This window comes from Cottoperca gobio, chromosome 7 (assembly GCF_900634415.1).
Source record: "Cottoperca gobio chromosome 7, fCotGob3.1, whole genome shotgun sequence".
Lineage (NCBI taxonomy): Eukaryota > Metazoa > Chordata > Actinopteri > Perciformes > Bovichtidae > Cottoperca > Cottoperca gobio.
In genome coordinates this window covers 9545536-9565929 of record NC_041361.1, presented here as the reverse complement: position 1 = coordinate 9565929, position 20394 = coordinate 9545536, and the positions used below count along the sequence as shown (strand labels likewise).

The window sequence follows — 20394 nt, the reverse complement described above, 5'->3', positions numbered from 1 at the left end:
TGGCTGCCAGTGGAGGAGTGTGTGAGTGTGTGAGTGTGTGTGTGTTCCTCTTTATCTCACTCAATGAGTGAGTGGAGGTTGGCTGTAAGGCTATCTATCCCTCTCAGACACCCAATCTGTCTCTGTCACTGTGCATGCAGCCTGAGCACACACATACATTGATGAACTGGCCTCAGTGACATTGCCTTCCTTAGATGCTGATATCGCATCAGTGCCACGTTATTGTGTCTTTCGTACTAGCCACACCAAAAATGACTTACTTTGAATGACTTAAATGAGCAGTTTTTCAGTTAGACTTAGTTGTAATCAATTAGAATCTTGATCTAAGTGTATTTTATTTAGAAGTCCATTTCTCTCTCTGTCATGACAGGAAGACAGGATGAGAGCTGCGCCTGTAGTGAAGTGTCCCATTGAGTTTCCTGAAGTGACTTATCTCCTACCATCCCTGCTCGCATCTCGCTCTTCACTGGATCCAGACAGGGCTGAGCGCCACACTCATCGTGCCCTCCTCACACCAGAGAGGCCTCTCTCTCCTGGGCTCAGTCCCACACTTGACCACACATCCTCCTCACAGTTGGCAGAGTACTGCATGATACTCAAGGTAATGATCTGGGTGATGGCGATGATGTTGACAGAAATGTTAATGCCACTGCCACCGCTAAGTCTGAATGGACTTTTCCAGAGAATGTTGATACTTGCATACGTTTGGTCAAGTCACACAAACAATGTTGGATGTGCAAACCTATATAGTTAATGCTAGAGCCAGCCATTGTAGCAGGCAAAGTGCATCAAACTACATTTGATGATTCTCCTTGCTGTTTCTTTGTGAGGATAAATAGGTAAGTTGCAGTATTTCATCTATTTGTGTTTGGGCAAGGACCTCACACGTAGCTGCTTGTAGTTATATTTGTTATGTTGTTTTCATCCCTATGTAAAAGTATAATCCCTGTAATTGATGTCTCATTTATATTTAACATTGGTTTTAGTAATTCATCCACAATACAGTTTTTTTCTTAAAATCTCTTTTTAAGGGCAAAATTACCAACATTTATCATTTGCGAAGTGACTGCAGGACCTAATGAACTGATAGTTAGATAATCAGATAAATCTCAAGGGTGGAGGTGATGACATCTGCGGTGTGTTTTTTGTGTGCACAGTATCATGTTTATTGATTTGTTTATCTGTAGTAGGAGGCTTTTCAATTATACACAGCTTTCATTCTTTCTTCCTATCTCTCCCTCTTTGACTCTAAACAATAGGATAAGAGAGTGCGTTGAATCATAGTGCAAAGTGGCCATATTGTCAGATTTCCCCAAACAATCCAAAACACAGACCTCCTTCAACCAACATCACCTTCCCTTACAGCGTGTAACTCCATCAGATTACATGTTCCTCATGTTGTTGTTGTTCTATGCGGCTTGGCTCTCTGTGGTAAACAGCTCTTGATGTGTGTTCTTTATTGTCTGATAAACACATTAGACTGTTGTTTACTTTGCCCTGAACTATCCCGGTTCAAACACTTGATAGAGACGGAGCTCTAAGCCAATATTGAAGATGTGAGCATCTTTATAGTACAGTGAATTAGTGAGAATAAAATCATGCTGCCTGAGCCGTTTATACACACACACACACACACACACACACACACACACACACACACACACACACACACACACACACACACACACACACACACACACTCTGTATTAGTGTTTGTATACAGTATATGCATGTGCAGACATACATTCGCTTTTCCCCACACAAGGGGTTTCGTGAGACCATGGAGCTTATAAGAGTTATTTATGCATTTACACCCTCTGTGTGTATGTGCTTACCCGGTGTAAGTAGGTGTTTGCATATACAGTGTACGTGCGTGCGTATATCCTTTCATATAAGTTCATGTGTTGGGCGTATGATCTATAATATACACCTAGTAGAGTAAAGTGGGTGCTGCTGCCTGCCCCCACAGTCTCTGCTTGAGAGAAGTAGTTTTCCAGTCTGAGGTGAATCAAAACATAGTCAGTAGTTGGCTTTACTGGAGGAGGATGTGGAAACAGCATGGCATTGCCAAAACACAGTGTGGTGTGTCCCAGCCTCTCGGACTGACAGTGCGTAGAATTAAAAATAGCACAATTGCTTTAAGCATTGGGACACCAATGTGTTGTGACTGACTTCCCTTGCAGATGATTGGTACTGCGTTGTTGTCTTACATATGACTATATGTAACATACACTACAGAGGTTTATTTTTGTTGAGGATATTAAATTGTATTTTCATGATTGGGTCATGTGTTCTATCCCAGACCCCACAACAAAGTCCAGATATGAACAGGAACAGTAAAACATCTAATCTATTGACGTGCAATAGAAAAACATTATAGATATATGACATCAGGCTCCAGATTTAGGTGTTGTAGCATTAGTATCAAAGCTGGGTTAAGCTCGGGTGAAAGCTCTATTATACTTGATTGAATTATCTCCTTACAGAGAGTGGGAGGCCGAAGCATAAACAAGTCACTCTGAACGGCGAGAGGGACAGATGAGTTTCCTTCTGTTGTTTTTGTTACACCAGCACTTTATTGTAAAACTGAAATGATATTGTTCCCGTGGCAGCTCTGTGTAAATGTTTTGTGCGCAGAATTCCCTCCATTTCATGCCGAGCGCTTTCTCTGTTTACCACTGTTTACTGAGCGACTGAGGCTACTGTACTGTGTCCTTGCTCTCCATCAGCTGTCTCAGTGCTGATAGTAGATGAAGCCCAGTCGGGGGTAGTGTGGAGGCTTGTTACTGCTGCACTGGGCTGCAAGCATCAACAGACTGACTGTGAAAAAAGACACATGTAAAGTTAAAGATAGTCTCAAATTTTTCTAATTCTATGTCTGGGCCAATCTAAGTGCCAACAAGAATATACAGTATGTTCCAGGAAGATGAGCAGGAAAATGAACATTGTCGAAAACTGCAACTCAAAACTCAAACAAGACAGTTTTGCACATTCCACATGGAGAGTTTTGTTTGTTTGTGTGGTGTGAGTTTGGGATTTGTTGTACAAGTGAATGTGTGTGTATCTTTAGTGGTTGTATTTTTAAAGGTCAGGAGTCTAGCAGACTGGGAGTGAGACGTTGGCTCCAGTGATGTGGTAAACACATCTTCTCCACTCTAAGCAACAATAAACACACAGTGTTTGAGTACAGGTAGACACTCCAGTAGATGCTTTCCCCTTTCACCCATTTTCCACTTAAAAAGCTACGGCCGTATATACTTATTCTTCAGTGTTTAGACCCTTTAACGCTGTGTACAATACAGAAGGCAGAGGGTTGAGGAGACAGGGCGTACAATCCAGTTGCGCAGCATATGCTAAGTAAAAGTCACAGAGATCAGCTGAGTTTTGGTTTGATTGTGTGTGCATGCTGAGATGGCTCAGCACTATCTATCAATGTCACTCAGGTAGTCATGGTATCACTGTTAGTGTCAGCCTCAGTGTGTGTCAGCTGGTATCACTCACTGGTATCTATGTCTGTGAGGCCTACACAATTTGACCCTGACCCTGTATCTCTCCTGTTTCCCACACCTCTGTCTCTCGTTGTACGTGTGTGTGTGTGTGTGTGTGTGTGTGTGTGTGTGTGTGTGTGTGTGTGTGTGTATTGTCAGCACAAACCCCCAGATTCCCCAGTATGTTAGTGGAATTTCGACTATTTTTCCAGGTCACTGTTGTTTGTGCCTTGCGAGGTGTGTCTGTAAATTCCCACACAGGGAGGGAGATAAACACACTCACACTGTCACACACATATACAAACCTCGTCACATCGCAGCCCACACCTTGTACGGTGAAGAATTCACCGCGACTAACTGTCTCAAATGTCCGACTGTGGCTCAGCACTGCCACTCTTTGTCCTTATAACCCTCATGGCGGCTTTCTTTGAGCTGCACCTTCAGAATATTCTGCTATCCAACGCTAAGCTTGACTTCTGGGCTAGCAGTGAGCGAGTTATATCACAAATAAATTAAGGATGACAAATTGGTGCTGTATCAGGTCACACAGGCTTTTTACTTACGGAAAATCCATCGAGGTCAACCTGCATGTGGTTCTAGGCGTCAGCAGTCGGAGCAATCATAGAAGCAGCGGAAACCAGTTACCTGTTTGACCAATATTTTGAGTTACTTTGAAAAGAGAACTGCAGTTGTTGATTTGATAATATAGGAGTGATTGCTATCAAAATGAGTTGCTTTTAACCATTATAGGAAATGACAAAGCAAAGCAGGCAGATTCTTCTATAGGTCTCAAGAGATAAGTGTTTTGTGTTGTAATCCCCTATATATCCTCAATGCAGACCCTGTAATTCATACTTTCTCTCCCTCTCTGTCTCTACACCCTTCGGGTCCTGGCAGGTCACGTAAATATTAGTCTGAGCGCCCTAATAAATCTGCACCTCCTACTGCTCCCACAGCCTTGCAACCCAAACCTGTTCCCAACTAAGCTGCACCACCTAATACCCAATGGCTGATACTGTTCTCATCAGATAGAGGCCGAGCCAAAGGATGAAAGATGAATGGAAGAGTTGACACAGTAGGCAGCCACATTGTAGTCCAGATTTTTATCCAGCAGAGCAGGTGTCCTTTTAAATAAATTCACCTCTGTGCTGGCCAGCCAGAGAAGAGCTTGGCTACATGAGCAAGCTGTTAATGTTTAGGAGGTGTCAACAGGTGACGGATTAGTGGTGGTTGTTCATACTGCTGAAGGTTTCTGTTGATACACCTAAACTTTATGACCCCTAACCTCGACCAGACTCCTCTTCCAACCTCCGGGAAAAAATGACCCAGGTTCTACTGGCCCTGAGGGGTGAACTCATCCCACCACACACAAACACACACAGAGACACACACACACACTTGTATGTTTGCATGCACTTTCTGTTCACAAACGCTAACATACTCAGGGTTTTACCAGACAGGTGATCGGTGAGCTCAGGGGGCACTGAGGGGGTCCTATCGTAGCCTGCATGTATGCACATGTGAATATGTGTGCGAAACAGATCGCATGGCTAACACCCAGACCACCCCGAGGTGAATGTTTTGGGAAATCTTTGGTGGGGTCTCCGGCTAGATTCCTACAGACAGAAGCCTGTACCAAAGGCAAGGAGCAGAAGGGAGGTGGAGCGAGGCGTTTAGAGGGAGATGGCAGGTGGGGCGAGTAATGATGATGAATTGTGGGGAACACAGGTCTTTCTGCTCAGATTAAGATCTGCTGATAAACATGCCCGCCAGGTCTCTAGGCAACTCTATACATTTCTCTCTGCCCTTCATTCATCCATGTGAGTCTTCCTTCTCACTGTCTCACGCCTCTGTTTTTCTGTCTGATTTTAGATGTTAAAGTCAACTGACACAATCTAGCAGGTGGTAAACTCCATTTACCTCCAGGCTGTGTGTGTGTGTGTGTGTGTGTGTGTGTGTGTGTGTGTGTGTGTGTGTGTGTGTGTGTGTGTGTGTGTGTGTGTTTGGACTTGCATGCATGTTTGTGTCTGTAATCCGAGTTTGGTTTATCCTCTATTCTCAGGGTTGTTGTCATTTGGCAAGCAGAGCTCAGACTGACATGCATTACAGCCTGGACATAAAGTTGATAAATCTACATAACTGTCAGTACCGAGACAAGGGGGGAGTCAAGGGTGAGAGAGAATATAGAAGTAAAGGTGACACAGTTGAGAATAACTGTGGTGATGTTAGATAAATGATTGGGCTTCATAACAGTCTAAAGATAATACAGCAATGTGTGTGTCAGTATAAAGGTATGTCACATAACGTTTCCGTTTTAACAAAATTACCTCGCACTCCATCCCGAAAGAGGGCGTGATGTAATGGCTATAATGCAGGTAATAACTAAAAATGTATCAGAGCGACCACAAACTAAAAACATTGTTTGAGAGTGTAGACATTAGGATAATAACTTCTCCATTTCTAAACACTGTGCGGCAGTGTTTTTATTGGCCGGCCGAGCACATACGCTCACTCAAAGTTGAGCAAAAGTATCTGCTGGAGATCGCACTGAAACAGGAAATGCATGTTTGAATTTGTCCAGCGCACAGGCTTCTATAAGTGAATGGAGATGGAGCAAATGGTAATGGGACTGAAGTGCAATGTGACCCTATCGGACGTTTAACAGTGTGTTTAACCAGTGTCATACAACTGGGAAACGTTTACATTTAATTTCAACGAGAAATAAATTCAGCTGGACCACAGTTTGATCTGGACTACTTGTGCCTGTAATTTGGTCCCAGTCAGATTCCTTGGCCTTGCTGTGGAATTAAAGGATAATTATAGGTCTTGGGTCTTACCCACCAAGTTGATATCTGAGATCTGAAACCAGGGATGTCATTGCTACAATGGCGCAATGAATTCAAGACATTCATTCTAAACAAGCCAACCGATGATCTAAACAACTTTATTTGGAGGTAAAACCGAAAGTGAGCGCACCCACAAGGTCCATAACTGTTAGAGATGCACCAATACTTTTATCAGATACCGGTCCGATACCGACTCAAATAGCTGGATCAGATGTTGTGACAATCTGTTATCTGGTATCTGATACCATTATTTTAATAAATAACAATTCAGTACATTTATATCAAAGTATTTATTAGTTTTTCAAAATTCGGAAAGCAATGTCTAAGTCAATCCTGATGTTGCCTTACACATACAATCATCATCGCAGTCTCTTCCTAACGGTAAGGCATACAGCTGATTAATTAAACACTGGTATTAGATTGGTACTCGGGGGTATCGGGGGATGAAAAGTCGAAACTACCGCAAGTGCTGCAGGTCAAAGTTTAACCACTGCGATCGATGTTTACAAAGGTTGGGTGATCATTTTACTATTCGCCTATATTTTCTCTTCCAAATAACTTTAGATTATATAGTAATATCCAGTATATTATATATCTATATATCCAGTCCCATTCCTAGATCTCAGTAATTAACTTGGTGAGTGCAATGTTATCACAGCCAATAGAACCATAGAGCCCAAACTACAAAAAAGTATCCAAGTTGACCTTCTCCTTTGTTTCTTCATTTCTGTGCCCTCAGCAAGTGCAATCTCTCTCGCCCACCATCTGCCTGCCAGCTGTGAAGACTAATGGTTTGACTGTGAAACCCTGCAACAGGAATGCTCTCAGTCTGGCATCCAGGCCACAGATAGACTCTGCCACAGAGGGCTGGCACTAGAATAGTCTCAATGACTGGAATTTCATGATAATATTACCCTGAGGGACAATAAAGCTTATCTTATCTAACGATATGGGCCTTCTGTGACTATTAAAAGACCTCCTTTAGGATATTGAGGGTTTTTTTTGGGGCAGTTAGTACACTGACATGTGAATCATGATATTAGTCAATTAAAACTTTGATTGTAAAGCTGTATCCCATAAAAGAGATTGTATTGATTGAAGAGACTCAGAAGAGCAATTTTGTAATTTCATCTCAGCTTCTGTATGAGTTTGTGTCTGCATCCTGCATCAACGTATCTCCAGGACAGATGCCTTGCATTTTCTGTGTCATGGCATTGGTTTGTCCAATCAGGCCTGAACATGGCGGCATTCTGTCCCAAGCTTGTGTGTCACAGTGACGCATTGAAAAATGTTTGCTGGATGAAAAGGCAATGAATAAATACTTAGGGAATCCATGCAGTTGTGTTTACACGGTACTTTCATCTTTAGTTTGCACTTGTGTGTGCAATATCCCTTTGAATTCACGTTATCAGTAGTTTCTGGGCTCTAATGTAACAAAGACTGAACTGGACTGAGAGTCTGGGGAGCAGAGGGGGCTGAGGCAGAGAAGATTGCTGGAAAGTATTCCCTTTGATAAGCCAGCCAAGAAGCCTTTGATTAAATGTGGTCCCAGCAGGAGCCCACACTAGGTCCTCTGTGGCACGACCATGTCCAATCACCAGCTATCAACAGCCCCGGGTAATTACAGCCATCTAGTCATTAGCCTGGGACCCACCTGGAATTCCACATAGCGAGGGGTGGAATGAGGCCAGCAGGGGTTGGGGTTTAGGTTGGGCCTTTAATCAAACACTTCCCTCCCCTTGACTGATATAACATACCCCTCCCCAACTCACACAGAATCAGCCTTTGTTACCAGCATAGATTGTATTATTACTGCCCCGGTGTCTCTCAACTCATGCTGTTGAGGAGCAGCAGTGGTGTGTGTGTGTGTGTGTGTGTGTGTGTGTGTGTGTGTGTGTGTGTGTGTGTGTGTGTGTGTGTGCGCGTGCGCGTGCGTGTGCGTGTGCGTGTGTGTGTGTGTGTGTGTGCATGTGTGTGTGTGTGTGTGTGTGTGTGCGTGTGCGTGTGCGTGTGTGTGATGGGAATAACACGACAGGTTATGACAGCAGTACAACGGGAACTTGCTCACTATCCTGCACGGTCACACTGATTAGTTCTGCTCTGTCTGCATCAAGTATTTTTTCTTTGCCTTCAACCTTTATGTTTCTCTGTCTGAACAAAAAACAAAGATTTCAGTGTCGTACTAATGCACCATATATTTCATATGAACATCTGTTTAGATAAGGCAATATACACAATGTTATACAAGCAAGCTGGAGAGCAGAGAAGTGAAATCTGTCTGATGTTGTGGTTATATGTGACTGAATGACCATCCAGGTCATCTTCTTTTTTTCTTCTTTTTTCTCAGCGGTAGTTTGTCGTCTTACACACTGAAAACTAGAGTACACTGTATAATCATAATAATGGGAGTGCTCTTCTCTCGCCTCGTGTCAGCCAATGTAGTGCAGTCTCATCCGCAGATGAGAAATGAAACAACACTTTACAATTTAAATAAATCACTTTAAACAGCTTTCTTCTTCTTTTTTTAAACAGTTGCATTCAAAGTCCCAATGACGCATCCGTCCATTTATTCATCTAGTGTCCATCTCCCTGTCCTCTGGTAGTCCTTTGCCTGGACTTCTGTTTGGCCACACAGAGCCATCTTGCGCTTAGATGTCCACTTCTCAAAGTGCACTTGTCAAGCTACTTCCCAAAGTCCAACCAAGTATTCGTTTTGGGTAGATAAAAGTGTATTTTCCCAAAAAAAGAGAAAAATGTATGTGAGTATATGATGTCTTTGTATTAATACTGGATACGTTTGAAGGCTCAGTTAATGTAAAAATGTGTCTTTAAAGCATCATGAAAGCAGAAAACCATTTTTAACCCAGAACCACACGCTAGAAAAAAAAGCTGTCTGGACTGAATCTTCAATAAAAGCCCAATCCACCCGAATCCCAAATTGTTCACTGGTTTCACCGTTCAACATCTGATCCCAGCAGTTCAGTCACAGGGCTATTCACAAACAGGGGCTAATGGGTGTTAATTCATATTGATGGGTACTGAATTCTAGTGCTTTCACAGAGACAGGTAGAAAAGCCATGCAATGATGAACCGAGGTGGGGGCAGGGGAGGGCGGAAACGCAGAGCACTTTCGGACAAACTTTCCCAGAATGCCATGTTCCACAGGATGTCCTGTAAAGGGAAAAGGGATGGGGTTGCATTACAGGGGGCAGAGGGGGCGTGTCCTCAGGTCTGTTCCAACCATTCAGCTCGTTTGGGAGCTTTGCACGTGTGTATGTCCACAGCTTCCTCACAGTCCTTACACTCCACGGCGCAGCACCATTTGAACTTGCATTCGCACTTGGTGATTTGCTTGACTCTGGTGGTGTCGTAGCCCCGCCCACAGCACATGACCTCACAGCCATCTGTGCCGCGTGATGTCTTATTGCAGACCCGCCCAGCCGTGCCCAGGGAGCCTGCACAGAGCACAAAAGAGGTTAGATAAAGTTAAGGCTAAAAGTTAACTAAAGCTAGTTTCTGCTCTTTTATGTTTTACTTCTCTGCCAATTCTTCTACTGAAAACAATAACTGGCAAGTCATTTCTAAAGAGAGCCAAAGTCCTTCAATTATTACTTGATTCATTGATTAGTCGATCAACTAAACATTAATTGACAATTCTTTTGATAATCGATTAATAGTAATCGATATCGTAGCTGTCAGAAAAATCTACGACTTAGGCTTACAGTTTGGAGGATGACTTGAATGGTTTTTCCAGCTCGGCTACTCATAGCTACAGTTTGTAAGATACGATGAGTCGGCAATAACCCATGAAAGCCTTGGGCAAATAATGTTTGCTAAAGGCAGCTAAAACACAAGTGCTAAATAAAAAAACATTACACTTTTTATAAAAAAGAAAAACATCACCATCACCTAGACACGTGGAGTTAACCTCAGGATATACTGTTAACAAGTTAAGGTTCCAAGGCTGGACTTTTTGTTATTTGCGTTATTATAATATCACAGTTTTAGTTTCACTTTAGCTCTCCATTTGGTTCGGTGTTAGATCTGAGTGTATCGTAGCAGTCTGACTATTACCTAATGCAGTGGCATAAAGTCTTATGTGAAAGTCATCCCCACAGAGATTAGTACTGGTGTTTAGTGTGAGAAGCTCCCTGTTTGAACTGCTACCTATCACAACAAGCTGCCCATAGAACAACAGACCCACACACACAACTATGCAGTGTTGGTAGAGTGGCCTATAGTTACACTGCCTTTCCCAAGCCACTGCTCCCTTTGAAGCCACTCTGTGTGTGTGTGTGTGTGTGTGTGTGTGTGTGTGTGTGTGTGTGTGTGTGTGTGTGTGTGTGTGTGTGGTGTGTGTGTGTGTGTGTGTGTGCGTGTGTGTGTGTGTGTGTGTGCGTGTGCGTGTGCGTGTGAGGGTTAAATGGACAGTGAAGCGTGACAGACAGACAGGCTCTCACACTCTGAGGCCCACTCTGCCCTCCAGCTACGCTTAGTTCAGACAGACAGAGAGGGAGAGACTGTGACAGACAGAAATAAGTTTTTTTTTTTTTTTTAAATTAGCTGCTTGTGTCCCTAGGCTCTGGATTCCACTGGGAAGGTGAGAAAGGGGGGTGGATGGACGAAGGGACGAGGAGAGAGGCAGACAAAGGGAGCAAGGATGAGCAAGAACTGGACAGAGCTTCTGAGGGATGGAGGTGTTGATGCCAAATATTGTAACATTTTGTCCAACAGTGTTTCATCCATCGACCAGCCAATCAGAAACAGTCATAACTAATTAGGTGGATTGTGTAAAGGTTGATCAACACATCCTCCGACCATGGGGGGGGGGAGGGGGGTACATGTGTGTGTGTATGTGTGTGTGTGTTGACAGAGACTGATAGAGGTCAGGTGGTCACAGAACGACCATGTCCCCAGGGTACAAGGATATTAGCTTCCACCGACATCACACAGGAGTCCTGATGTGTTATCTGACTACCATTACACACACACACACACACACACACTGACATTCACACACACAAACACACTAGTCATGCATGAACATACACACAATATACACACAACACCCCTAAAACATAACACAGTCGGGGTAATCCATCAACACCTATGAGAAACTGCCTCTCTGCGTCTTTCAATCTCGTCCACTGTCTTCGTCTTCTCTCCTTTTTCAGTTTTACCTGCTGTTTTGTCTTGTAGGCAGTAATCCGGTGAGTTCTCAAAGTAGACCAGGTCGTTCTTGGTGGCCTTCCTGAAGGCTTTGTTAGCTACAGCGAAGCCTGTCCCATCCTGATTCATCGTCACCTCGATGGCCCCATTGTATTTCCTCCTCAGGTAGTCCCCGGTCTTCCTGAAATCTGACATGGCCATCCAACATGTCCGCAGCGTGCAAGAGCCGCTCACACCGTGACATTTACACTCCAGCTTCATAAACCGCTTCACTGCCTAAATACATAGAGAGAAGAGGGGATTGTGTGTATGTTGTTATAGCCATCATGACATTTGGTTTCAAACCTTCTAAAAATGCAGCGCTAAAGCAGGAAAGTTTCGTAAAGTAACCGCCTATAGTGGTATCTAGTCTCGTAGATACCACAGATCACCCAGAGATATTGGGACACTTTCTCACTTTTACAAACAATCAAGTTCTTATTCGAATGCAACCGCACCTTGCTCCCACCAGTGCTTTACAGGAACCCCCTGCAGGAGCACAAGATACGACCTAAGAACACTTATACACTGACAATTTTAACTTTGAACGGTTTTGAAATTCAAATAAAAAGGGACAGCCCTAAAATGCATTCAGAATGCATTGCAATTGGGAATGACATTGCTTTAAGATTAAATCCCAGCAAGATGTGAATGCTGTCTGTACAATATGGCTGCGTTGTTAAGAAAGAATCCATCCAACAAGTGAATAGGTCACCTATCTCTGCTCCACCTACGTGATTTGCATATAAACATTTGATTACCAAGGTGGAACCGAGATAACGAGAATACTTATTAATACCAAACACAAAGGACTATTATCACTACCCAAATAACTTGTCGGATGAAGATTTCATGTTAATACCAGGTATAAATGGTGGATTGGCAGATTTATCGAATCTCTGTCAAATAAAACAAAAATCTGCACAGCTAGATGTACCACTAGATGTCAGTGAGAAAATATGTTTTTGTTATTCCAGTAAATGGATGCTGCTGTGATGGCACACTGACCGTTCTGCCACAGCGGTTGTTGTGTAGGTTCATGAGCGCCCGTGCATCTCGGACAGTCCTCTCTTTGGCATCTATGAAGGCTTTGGCAAACTTTATCCCATAGTTGATATTATCGCTACAACCACCCCAGTCAAACTCTCCTCTGTCATCGCTAGCCCGTCCACGCTTGTGTGGGTCGCAGTTACACGTCTTCAGCTCCCCCTGGCTGCAGGCACGAGTGAGCGCATACACCACTCCTGCTGAGGAGATGGCGTAGACGAATGCTGCTTCACGACTACCTGAGAAAGAGAGAGAGAGAGAGAGAGAGAAAGCACAAAAGCAAAAAAGAAACCGAGAGTTTAGACTCAGGTAGGTTAGAGTAACACAACCTTACAGATACAGATTTCTTTCTCTATGATCTAAAGACTTAAAACTGTGCATCCCACATGCATGTACAGATACACATAATGCCCTGACCAGTCATGGGTGTGAGCCATCAGGACATGAAGGTGCAGCTGACGGGAGCATATCAGGCCTGATGTGAAGTATAGGACAGCTCTGTTTAAATATTATCATGGAAATAATCCCAGCTGCGGGGCTCTCCTCTGCTCACATAAATTGTTTAAATACAGACACAGTGATACCCCATTAATCAGCTCCAGGGTGATGTCATAACAGCCTTTTCTATCATTGCTGTGCTTTTCTGGTCTCTTTAGTTCCTTAGTATATGACTCATCTATTGTGTGGCCAAAGACACATAGAGCATTAGATATAGAGTTTAGTCACAGTTGCTTTTTGCAGCGCCCATGGGAGTGAATTTCTCAAAAGACAACTGCCTGAGCCAGAAGAACTTGTCCATCTTTAGTCACAGCCTAACAGACATATGTGGTGTTCACTTGGTGCCTCTGTACTATCAAAGTTGAAACAACTCAAATGCTGTTTCAGATAGAATGAAATTATGCACCTGGATTGAGATTCTAATTTCACCAGTGAGTAAATTCATCCTCTGTATGGTATCGGCTGCTTGTAAAGTAAAAGCAAGTATGTCAAGTAGAGGTAGGAATCTTTGGGAATCCTACAAGACGCAAAGAGCTCCACTGTTTAGTTTATTTGCGTTATATATCAGGTAGTGGAGACCAGCCTCCATGCTGCAGCGTTAGTACAGGACAAAGCCATTGTTATCCAATGTGCTGAAATTAAACGGGTTGTGTTGTTTTCTTCACCTGACTCGAGTTGTGAAGTGCTGCAGTGTAAGTTGGTCAGCTGGTATTGTTTGTTAGTTCTCCACTCCACTAACATGAGGTGTTCTCTTTGTGATGGGGTACAGAGTATCCACAAAATACTTCACTCCACTCCAAATATTTAAACAGCTTTCAGCCAGAATTTGATATTGGAATTTTCATGGCTCGTAATGATTTTGTCGACTCCCTAACCCCCTGATGACCTTCTGGTGCCAATGCTTTTTTAACAAGACAAACCATCTAAACTCTTGGCTGAATATCTATCACATTTGCTGTTGATATTCATGGTTCCCAGAGCATGAATCCTGTTGTTTTGGTGACCATGCAACCTTTTCATCTTGTGCCACAAGCAAGCAAATTTATTTTACTTCTATACAAGAAACATCAACAACTAAAGCCGCGCACACACGATCAGCTGTGAAACCGCTCAGCACTGGCTGTTGCTATTTTTTTTTATGGGAAGAGCAGTGGTGCCCAACTAAGCTACACTTGGCGTACCTTTGCCTCTCACCAGCGCAACCAATGAGATAACAGCTGTATGTGACATAGACACTTTTATTAATGACGTATTTACTATCGTTGCACTTTGCCTTTGCAAGTGTCTGCACTATGCTTTGCGCCCTAACTCGCTTTGCAGAGAAAACTTCTCATTATGTGCTGCAGATTAAAATCACATTCATGCTTCCCAGATGATAAACTCTTTCTATTTTGGACCGCATTAAGAATTCCTTTAAGACTGCCTTCAGGCAGAACATCTAAACTCTGCATACACAATATCTCATTATGTAATCAGCTGATTGATGTCATTAAATATGTCATTTTCAAAGCACATATGCTAATTCTTACCATGCTCACAAAAGTAATTGTTTTAGTTTGATCACAACCTCAAGTTGTAAGAAGTATTTAAACGCTGTAGCAAAGTATTCCATAATCTGGATACTAGGAAAAATAACAATGCATAACATTTATGATTTCAGTTTTGAGTTTACAACACTGTCCTGCAAAGGAGCACATTAATACATGAGTGATGCAATATTTCTTATTTTCATGAAATGGAAAATACTTAACCACCAGCACTTCACAAAACTAACTGATATAGGGCTTATTATAATTGACTAGGGGTGGGACACTTTGTATCTGAAAACAGGGGTCAGTCTGCAGACATATCTGAACCAGCCTGGGCCAGATGAGTTTGTGTGATCCAACCTGCTCGCTCTATATTCACTGGAATGTCCCATTCCATCTCCGGGGTGAGGAGAAGGGGGCAGTGGGTGCTGTATGTGGGGGAGGATGAAGGAGGGCATTGCTGGTTATCATTCAAACCTGCGCCGTTTGTCTGACAGTGAGAATATCTTTCTAAATATTTACATCTACATTGGTGTTTATTCCTGTCCACCACATACACACACACACACACACACACACACACACACACACACACACACACACACACACACACACACACACACACACACACACACACACAGCCTGTATCTCCATATCTGCAATTTTTTCCATGCATCTATGATCACCACACATGCTTAGGGTGGCTGGATGAGGGACAACACCCCTTATTGTGTGCAACCTGAAACCAGGTCCTCTACGATGACCTGCTGTAAATGAAGCTCCAAAAGCAACAAAGTAAAAAAAAAAAAGCATTATCCATGAACACGACTCCTAAAATGTAGCATCTTAGCGTAACTCTTTTTACTGGTTGCACTGCATGCAACAGGTGCATCACTGCGTCCATTTTCTGCATTCAGAATGCAACTGTAATAAACTGTTATGGCTAGTGCCTTATTACTGCAAAATAATGTGTTAACAACAGTCATCATTTAATCCTTCAAGCAAAATAACCAGCTGACACCTTGGCTATCAGGTGTTTTACTGAAGAGCTCCTGATCCTATGTTAATCAGTAAATATTCATGATTCAGACTATGCCGTCACAAATCACTTCATACATGTACTGACTAGTAGGCAAATATGTATGCTGTAGCATGCATGTGCGCCTGTTTACATATATGTATTGGCATGAATATGTTACAAAGCAGAGAGGTCTGGCATGAGTGGAAAAACAAAAATGACGTCATGCCCGCGTTTGGAAGCCTGTGTGTTTATTGACGAGGCGTAAGGCATTACAACAGTCCATTAGCGGTTATAAACACGGAGCAGCAGCATACATCAGTATGAGAAGGAAAGATCGGAGAAAGAACAGAGCGAGGGGAGAAGGGAGAGATAAGGCAGTAAAAGTGAAGAAGAAGGACGAGATTCAGGGGTGAGATAGAAGCAGGTGGGGCTCAGGTTCAGACTCAGTATCCCTGCTCTTTGGCTGCACAGTCAGTAATCAGACAGGAAGACATGTAGACACACCCATGGACTTACTCCGTAGCAAGACACGTCCAAACACGGTGTGGTCGCGGTCCAGTGTGCTGCAGTTCCAGCGGTGGTGTCTGAACTGGTGCTGGCATTCTCTGATCCACTCTTTGGTTCCCTCGCCGATGGCCTGCATGATGTCTGGATGGCGCTGGCAGAGTTGCCGCTGCTTGTTCACCAGGCCCGGGATGTTGTCGCAGATCACACGGGCTCCCAGTGCACCAATGTACCTGAAGATGCAAAAGACACAAGACATTTCTAACCAGTTTTGGACACACCATCATCATTTAAAGGATTTCAGACTGCGAAGTGCAGGGATGATTGATTGTACCATGCCATAAATTAACATACAAAAGGCACCCTCATATGGTAGGTGTGTACACATGTGGATACACACACACACACACACACACACACACACACACACACACACACACACACACACACAGACACACTCAAAGGTGGTGAGTGGCGTGGAGGAGAGCTGCAGTAACAGTCCTCTGTGAGTCAGAGTTCACTACACTTAAAAGTTTAAGGTTTGCGAGCAGGAGGGGAGTGGAAACCATTTACTCCGCTCTCCAAATAAATAAGCACTTAACCTCTCCCCACAAGACTTGCATGTGTATGTGTGTTTAAATGCTTCCCAATGGGATAGTTGAAATCATGTCGTCACAAATCAGAGTACAAAGTCTGGGTCCTCCAATAACCCTGTCAAACTAAAACCCCATTTACTCACTTTACTCCTCTCTGTCTTCTGCCTGTTCCCACTAATGCTCATCTTACACACAGTTCTCTTTTATGTCTCTTCCAATCTTTCTCCCTGCATTAATAAAACAGACTCCTACAGTATCCCATCAAGATAAATGCTCCGTCAAGCTTACCCAAAATATACTCTAAACTTTGTGTGCGTATGAGACCTCTTGCAGCTCAGTGGCTGCAGGGCTTTGGCGGGTCAGCTAGTGGAGGTCAGAGAGCGTGTAGCTGTGTGGTCGTGTTTTACGAGGCTGTGCGAGAGGATGGAGACCGGAGGCTCTCTGCTCCCCAGAGTGGGATTAGAGAGGAGGAATAGGAACAGAGTGCTCATCAAAGGAAAGAGTCAGAGCAGCCATTCACACTTAATTTTCTCTCTTTCTCTCTGAGAGTCAGGAGGACTTGTGGATTTTATAGGATGGTAAATCATTATCCACAGGTCTAAAACAACATGCTGTAAAGCCCTGCTATACTGTGAATCATAGAAGAAAGACAAGTGGGACACAAATAGGAAAGGCTTCTATGACACAGCTGATATTACCTCCTGTTGCCCTGTCATCTTCAACTTAGAATCTGATCATTTTCTTTAGCATTATCAGTGAAAATCATTTCCCTTTAGTCTTGGGATTTCCTGCTACATTTGCTGAAGATGCAGCAGATAAGCAAAGTCAGTTCACTTTTCTGTTATGTCAGTAGTCAAACTTGCAACTGTCTGATAAAGACATGCACACTCATTGTTCCTGTTCAGACTATTACCTTTGACACATACTTGGAAACTGTGGGTGGTTATATTTCACAAGAAATCTTAATTCATGATTTCTTACTTCATGTATTATGATGTATTTGTGTTACATTATACATGTATTTTCCCACATTTCTCAAATGGCTGGAACATCCCGCAATCATCTTCGCGACCCCCCTCTGGGGTGTTAAAGCCCTAGATCTGTCCATATCATCACGTACTGTACACCCACAGAATTGTGATAAACAGTTAGATTCTGTATCTCCTGCACTAAATTCCCCCTCAAAGCCAATATTGACCAGCCAAAGCCTCGACAAAAACACTCTTCCCACTACTCCCCATAACTGCTTTTAATCTACACAAACTATTAGGCATTCCATCACCCCCATACCCACCCACACACAGACACTTCTCCTATAAACACACTCACACACATGGACATTTTCACTATGTTATTGTGCAGGCAATGAGATATTTTTTCACCCCTCACCTATGCTCTAGATGGCTGGTTTTGGGGTATTTTAGTGAAGTATGTTTTGTGTGTGAGTGCATGTGTGTGTGTGTGTGTGTGTGTGTGTGTGGTACCTGGTGAATTAATGACTGTTCTGCCTTGTTGAACGCAGGCCCCAGCTGAGCTGAACACGCGCTCAGCCAACAGCGCCGACATAAATTACATTTATCGCTGTATTATTATTGCTCAATGTGGCAGGCCAACAAACTGACATGCAGAGAAAATGCATTTTAGAAACAAAATCCTAAAAAAGCTTGACTATAGTCCACAAAGTCATAATGTTTCACTATTAATGCTTCATCGTGTTTCTTACTCTTTTTTTCTCCCCAGGAGAAAATCATTTTGAATTAAATTAAGTGATGACAGAAGAGCACATTTATTGTTTCTCTTTGCAGTTATTTCCCTATAAAATTGACAAGGCAATGCATTCATTCGTGACAAATAATAGCCTATGAAATTATTTTTAACAAACCAAAATGCGTTTAGATTCATTTTGCTGCAAAAATGCACAAATCAGAAAACGAATGATGAAGTTTAACATTAACATTGATGAGAAAAGCAGTGTCGGCTATACAGTGAGGCCGCGATAATAAATGAACGAACCCTAAAACCTCATAATGGCCTTGTCTGTCTCCTGTTGGAAAATCGCTGCTCTGAATTAATTGGAACGGGGTATGCTTTGCTTCTGGAAAAGGGATATTAAAATAGTCATGATGATTTCGTTGGTATTTTGAATGCCCTGAAGTTTCTAACGAAAGTCATAAAGCTAGGCAAAAGTCCCAGCTCCGTTGTAAATGATTAAGATCAATGATTAATGTTCAAATCGTGTGCCATTTCCTTACCTCACCTTTACAGTTAGACTCTTGGCTTGATTTACTTATTATTATTATTATTATTATTATTATTATTATTATTATATTATTATTAATAATAATAATAATAATAATAACAATAATAATAATAATATAATTATTATTATTATTATTATTATTAGCAGTAGTAGTAGTAGTATTTTGTATTATTTTTATTTATTCAATTGTTTCTTCAAAATAAAAAGTACAAAATTCGGACCCGACAAATCTCGTTGGCAGGCAGGTATGGCTGTAGGTGTGATGTGTGCAGAAAGTACTCACCACCATGAAGAGTCCACCCGAGGCGTCACCAGCAGCAGCAGCAACAGACACGCACAGTAAATCCTCGAACTGGCACCGGGGTTTTGGCATGAAGAAGACCGAGGTGAGAGTTTGGCTCCCGGCGAACCACAGCTCCGAATCCGGGCAGCCCGGATGCTCAGAATCCTTTTTAAACCCAACATGGCTTTGCGCTTTTTCAACCACCAAAACGTTTCCAAAAAATACAAGATTTCAGGGGGCCAAAACCCGGCTTTAACAGACAAGGTTTGATGTGAAGTAGGTTAAGCACCCATTCAGTAGGTAAGCCTCATTATCCATATTAATAGCGCGACTGTCAGGAGCGTGAGGAGCGCGTTTTCGGTGCCATGTGCGCACCAGACTCTCCACTGAGCACTTGTGGTTTACCTGTGGACACGAGCAATAAATGTCGGTTATTTCACCTCTCCAGTCAGCCAAACACCCAAAAACTTATCCTTGGTTTTGGCTCAGTTCAGAGGCAGTAATATAGGATCCGAATCACAGCTGCAGTTTGGCAGATGCGAGACTTGCTGCAGTTCTGTCGTCTGTGTGACTCTATGCTGTGTCGGATGCTCGCACCGGACCTTTCCTTTATCAGTGCGCTGTGGAGAGAGTTGGAGCTGAGAGAGAGAGAGAGAGAGAGAGAGAGAGAGAGAGATGAGGGAGGGCTTGCTGCTCACGGCTCCTCTCGCCCATTGGGCAGATGCGGGGGTTACAGAGTTTGACTGGAGATATTAAAGAGGGATGGATGGAGAGAGGTGCGTTCCTGTGTGTGTTAGTCTTTGGTGATGAGGGTTGAGGAGACGTTGCTAATGTGAGGAGTGCATCTGTACACAGACAGAAATTGTTATAATTAATGTTGGCACATTCAGTTTACAACCCAGTAAAACCAGATAATTAAACCACAGGAAAAATGTGTTTTCATTCATAGAGAGGTTATTTTAAATTCTGAATGTAAAATGCACCAGAGACCAAATGCCCTTCATGCATTGTTGGTATGTTGGAAATCCAACGGTTGCAGCCACATATATACTATAGTGGATATGGTGTTCAAATATTATTTTACCATCACTTCTAGCGTTATTGTCAATAATTC

The 20394-nt window shown here is 42.9% G+C and overlaps 1 protein-coding gene across 1 annotated transcript; it reads right to left on the bottom strand.

The window, feature by feature from the left end:
• Positions 1-8503: 8503 nt before the first annotated feature.
• LOC115010773 (protein Wnt-2b-A) lies at positions 8504-19520 on the bottom strand. Its single transcript, XM_029435552.1, has 5 exons — positions 19281-19520; positions 16154-16374; positions 12551-12828; positions 11515-11779; positions 8504-9789 (listed from the first exon to the last, which is right to left on the bottom strand). Exons 1-5 carry the CDS (start codon positions 19460-19462, stop codon positions 9560-9562), a joined length of 1176 nt encoding a protein of 391 aa, XP_029291412.1. The 5' UTR covers positions 19463-19520; the 3' UTR covers positions 8504-9559.
• Positions 19521-20394: the final 874 nt, after the last annotated feature.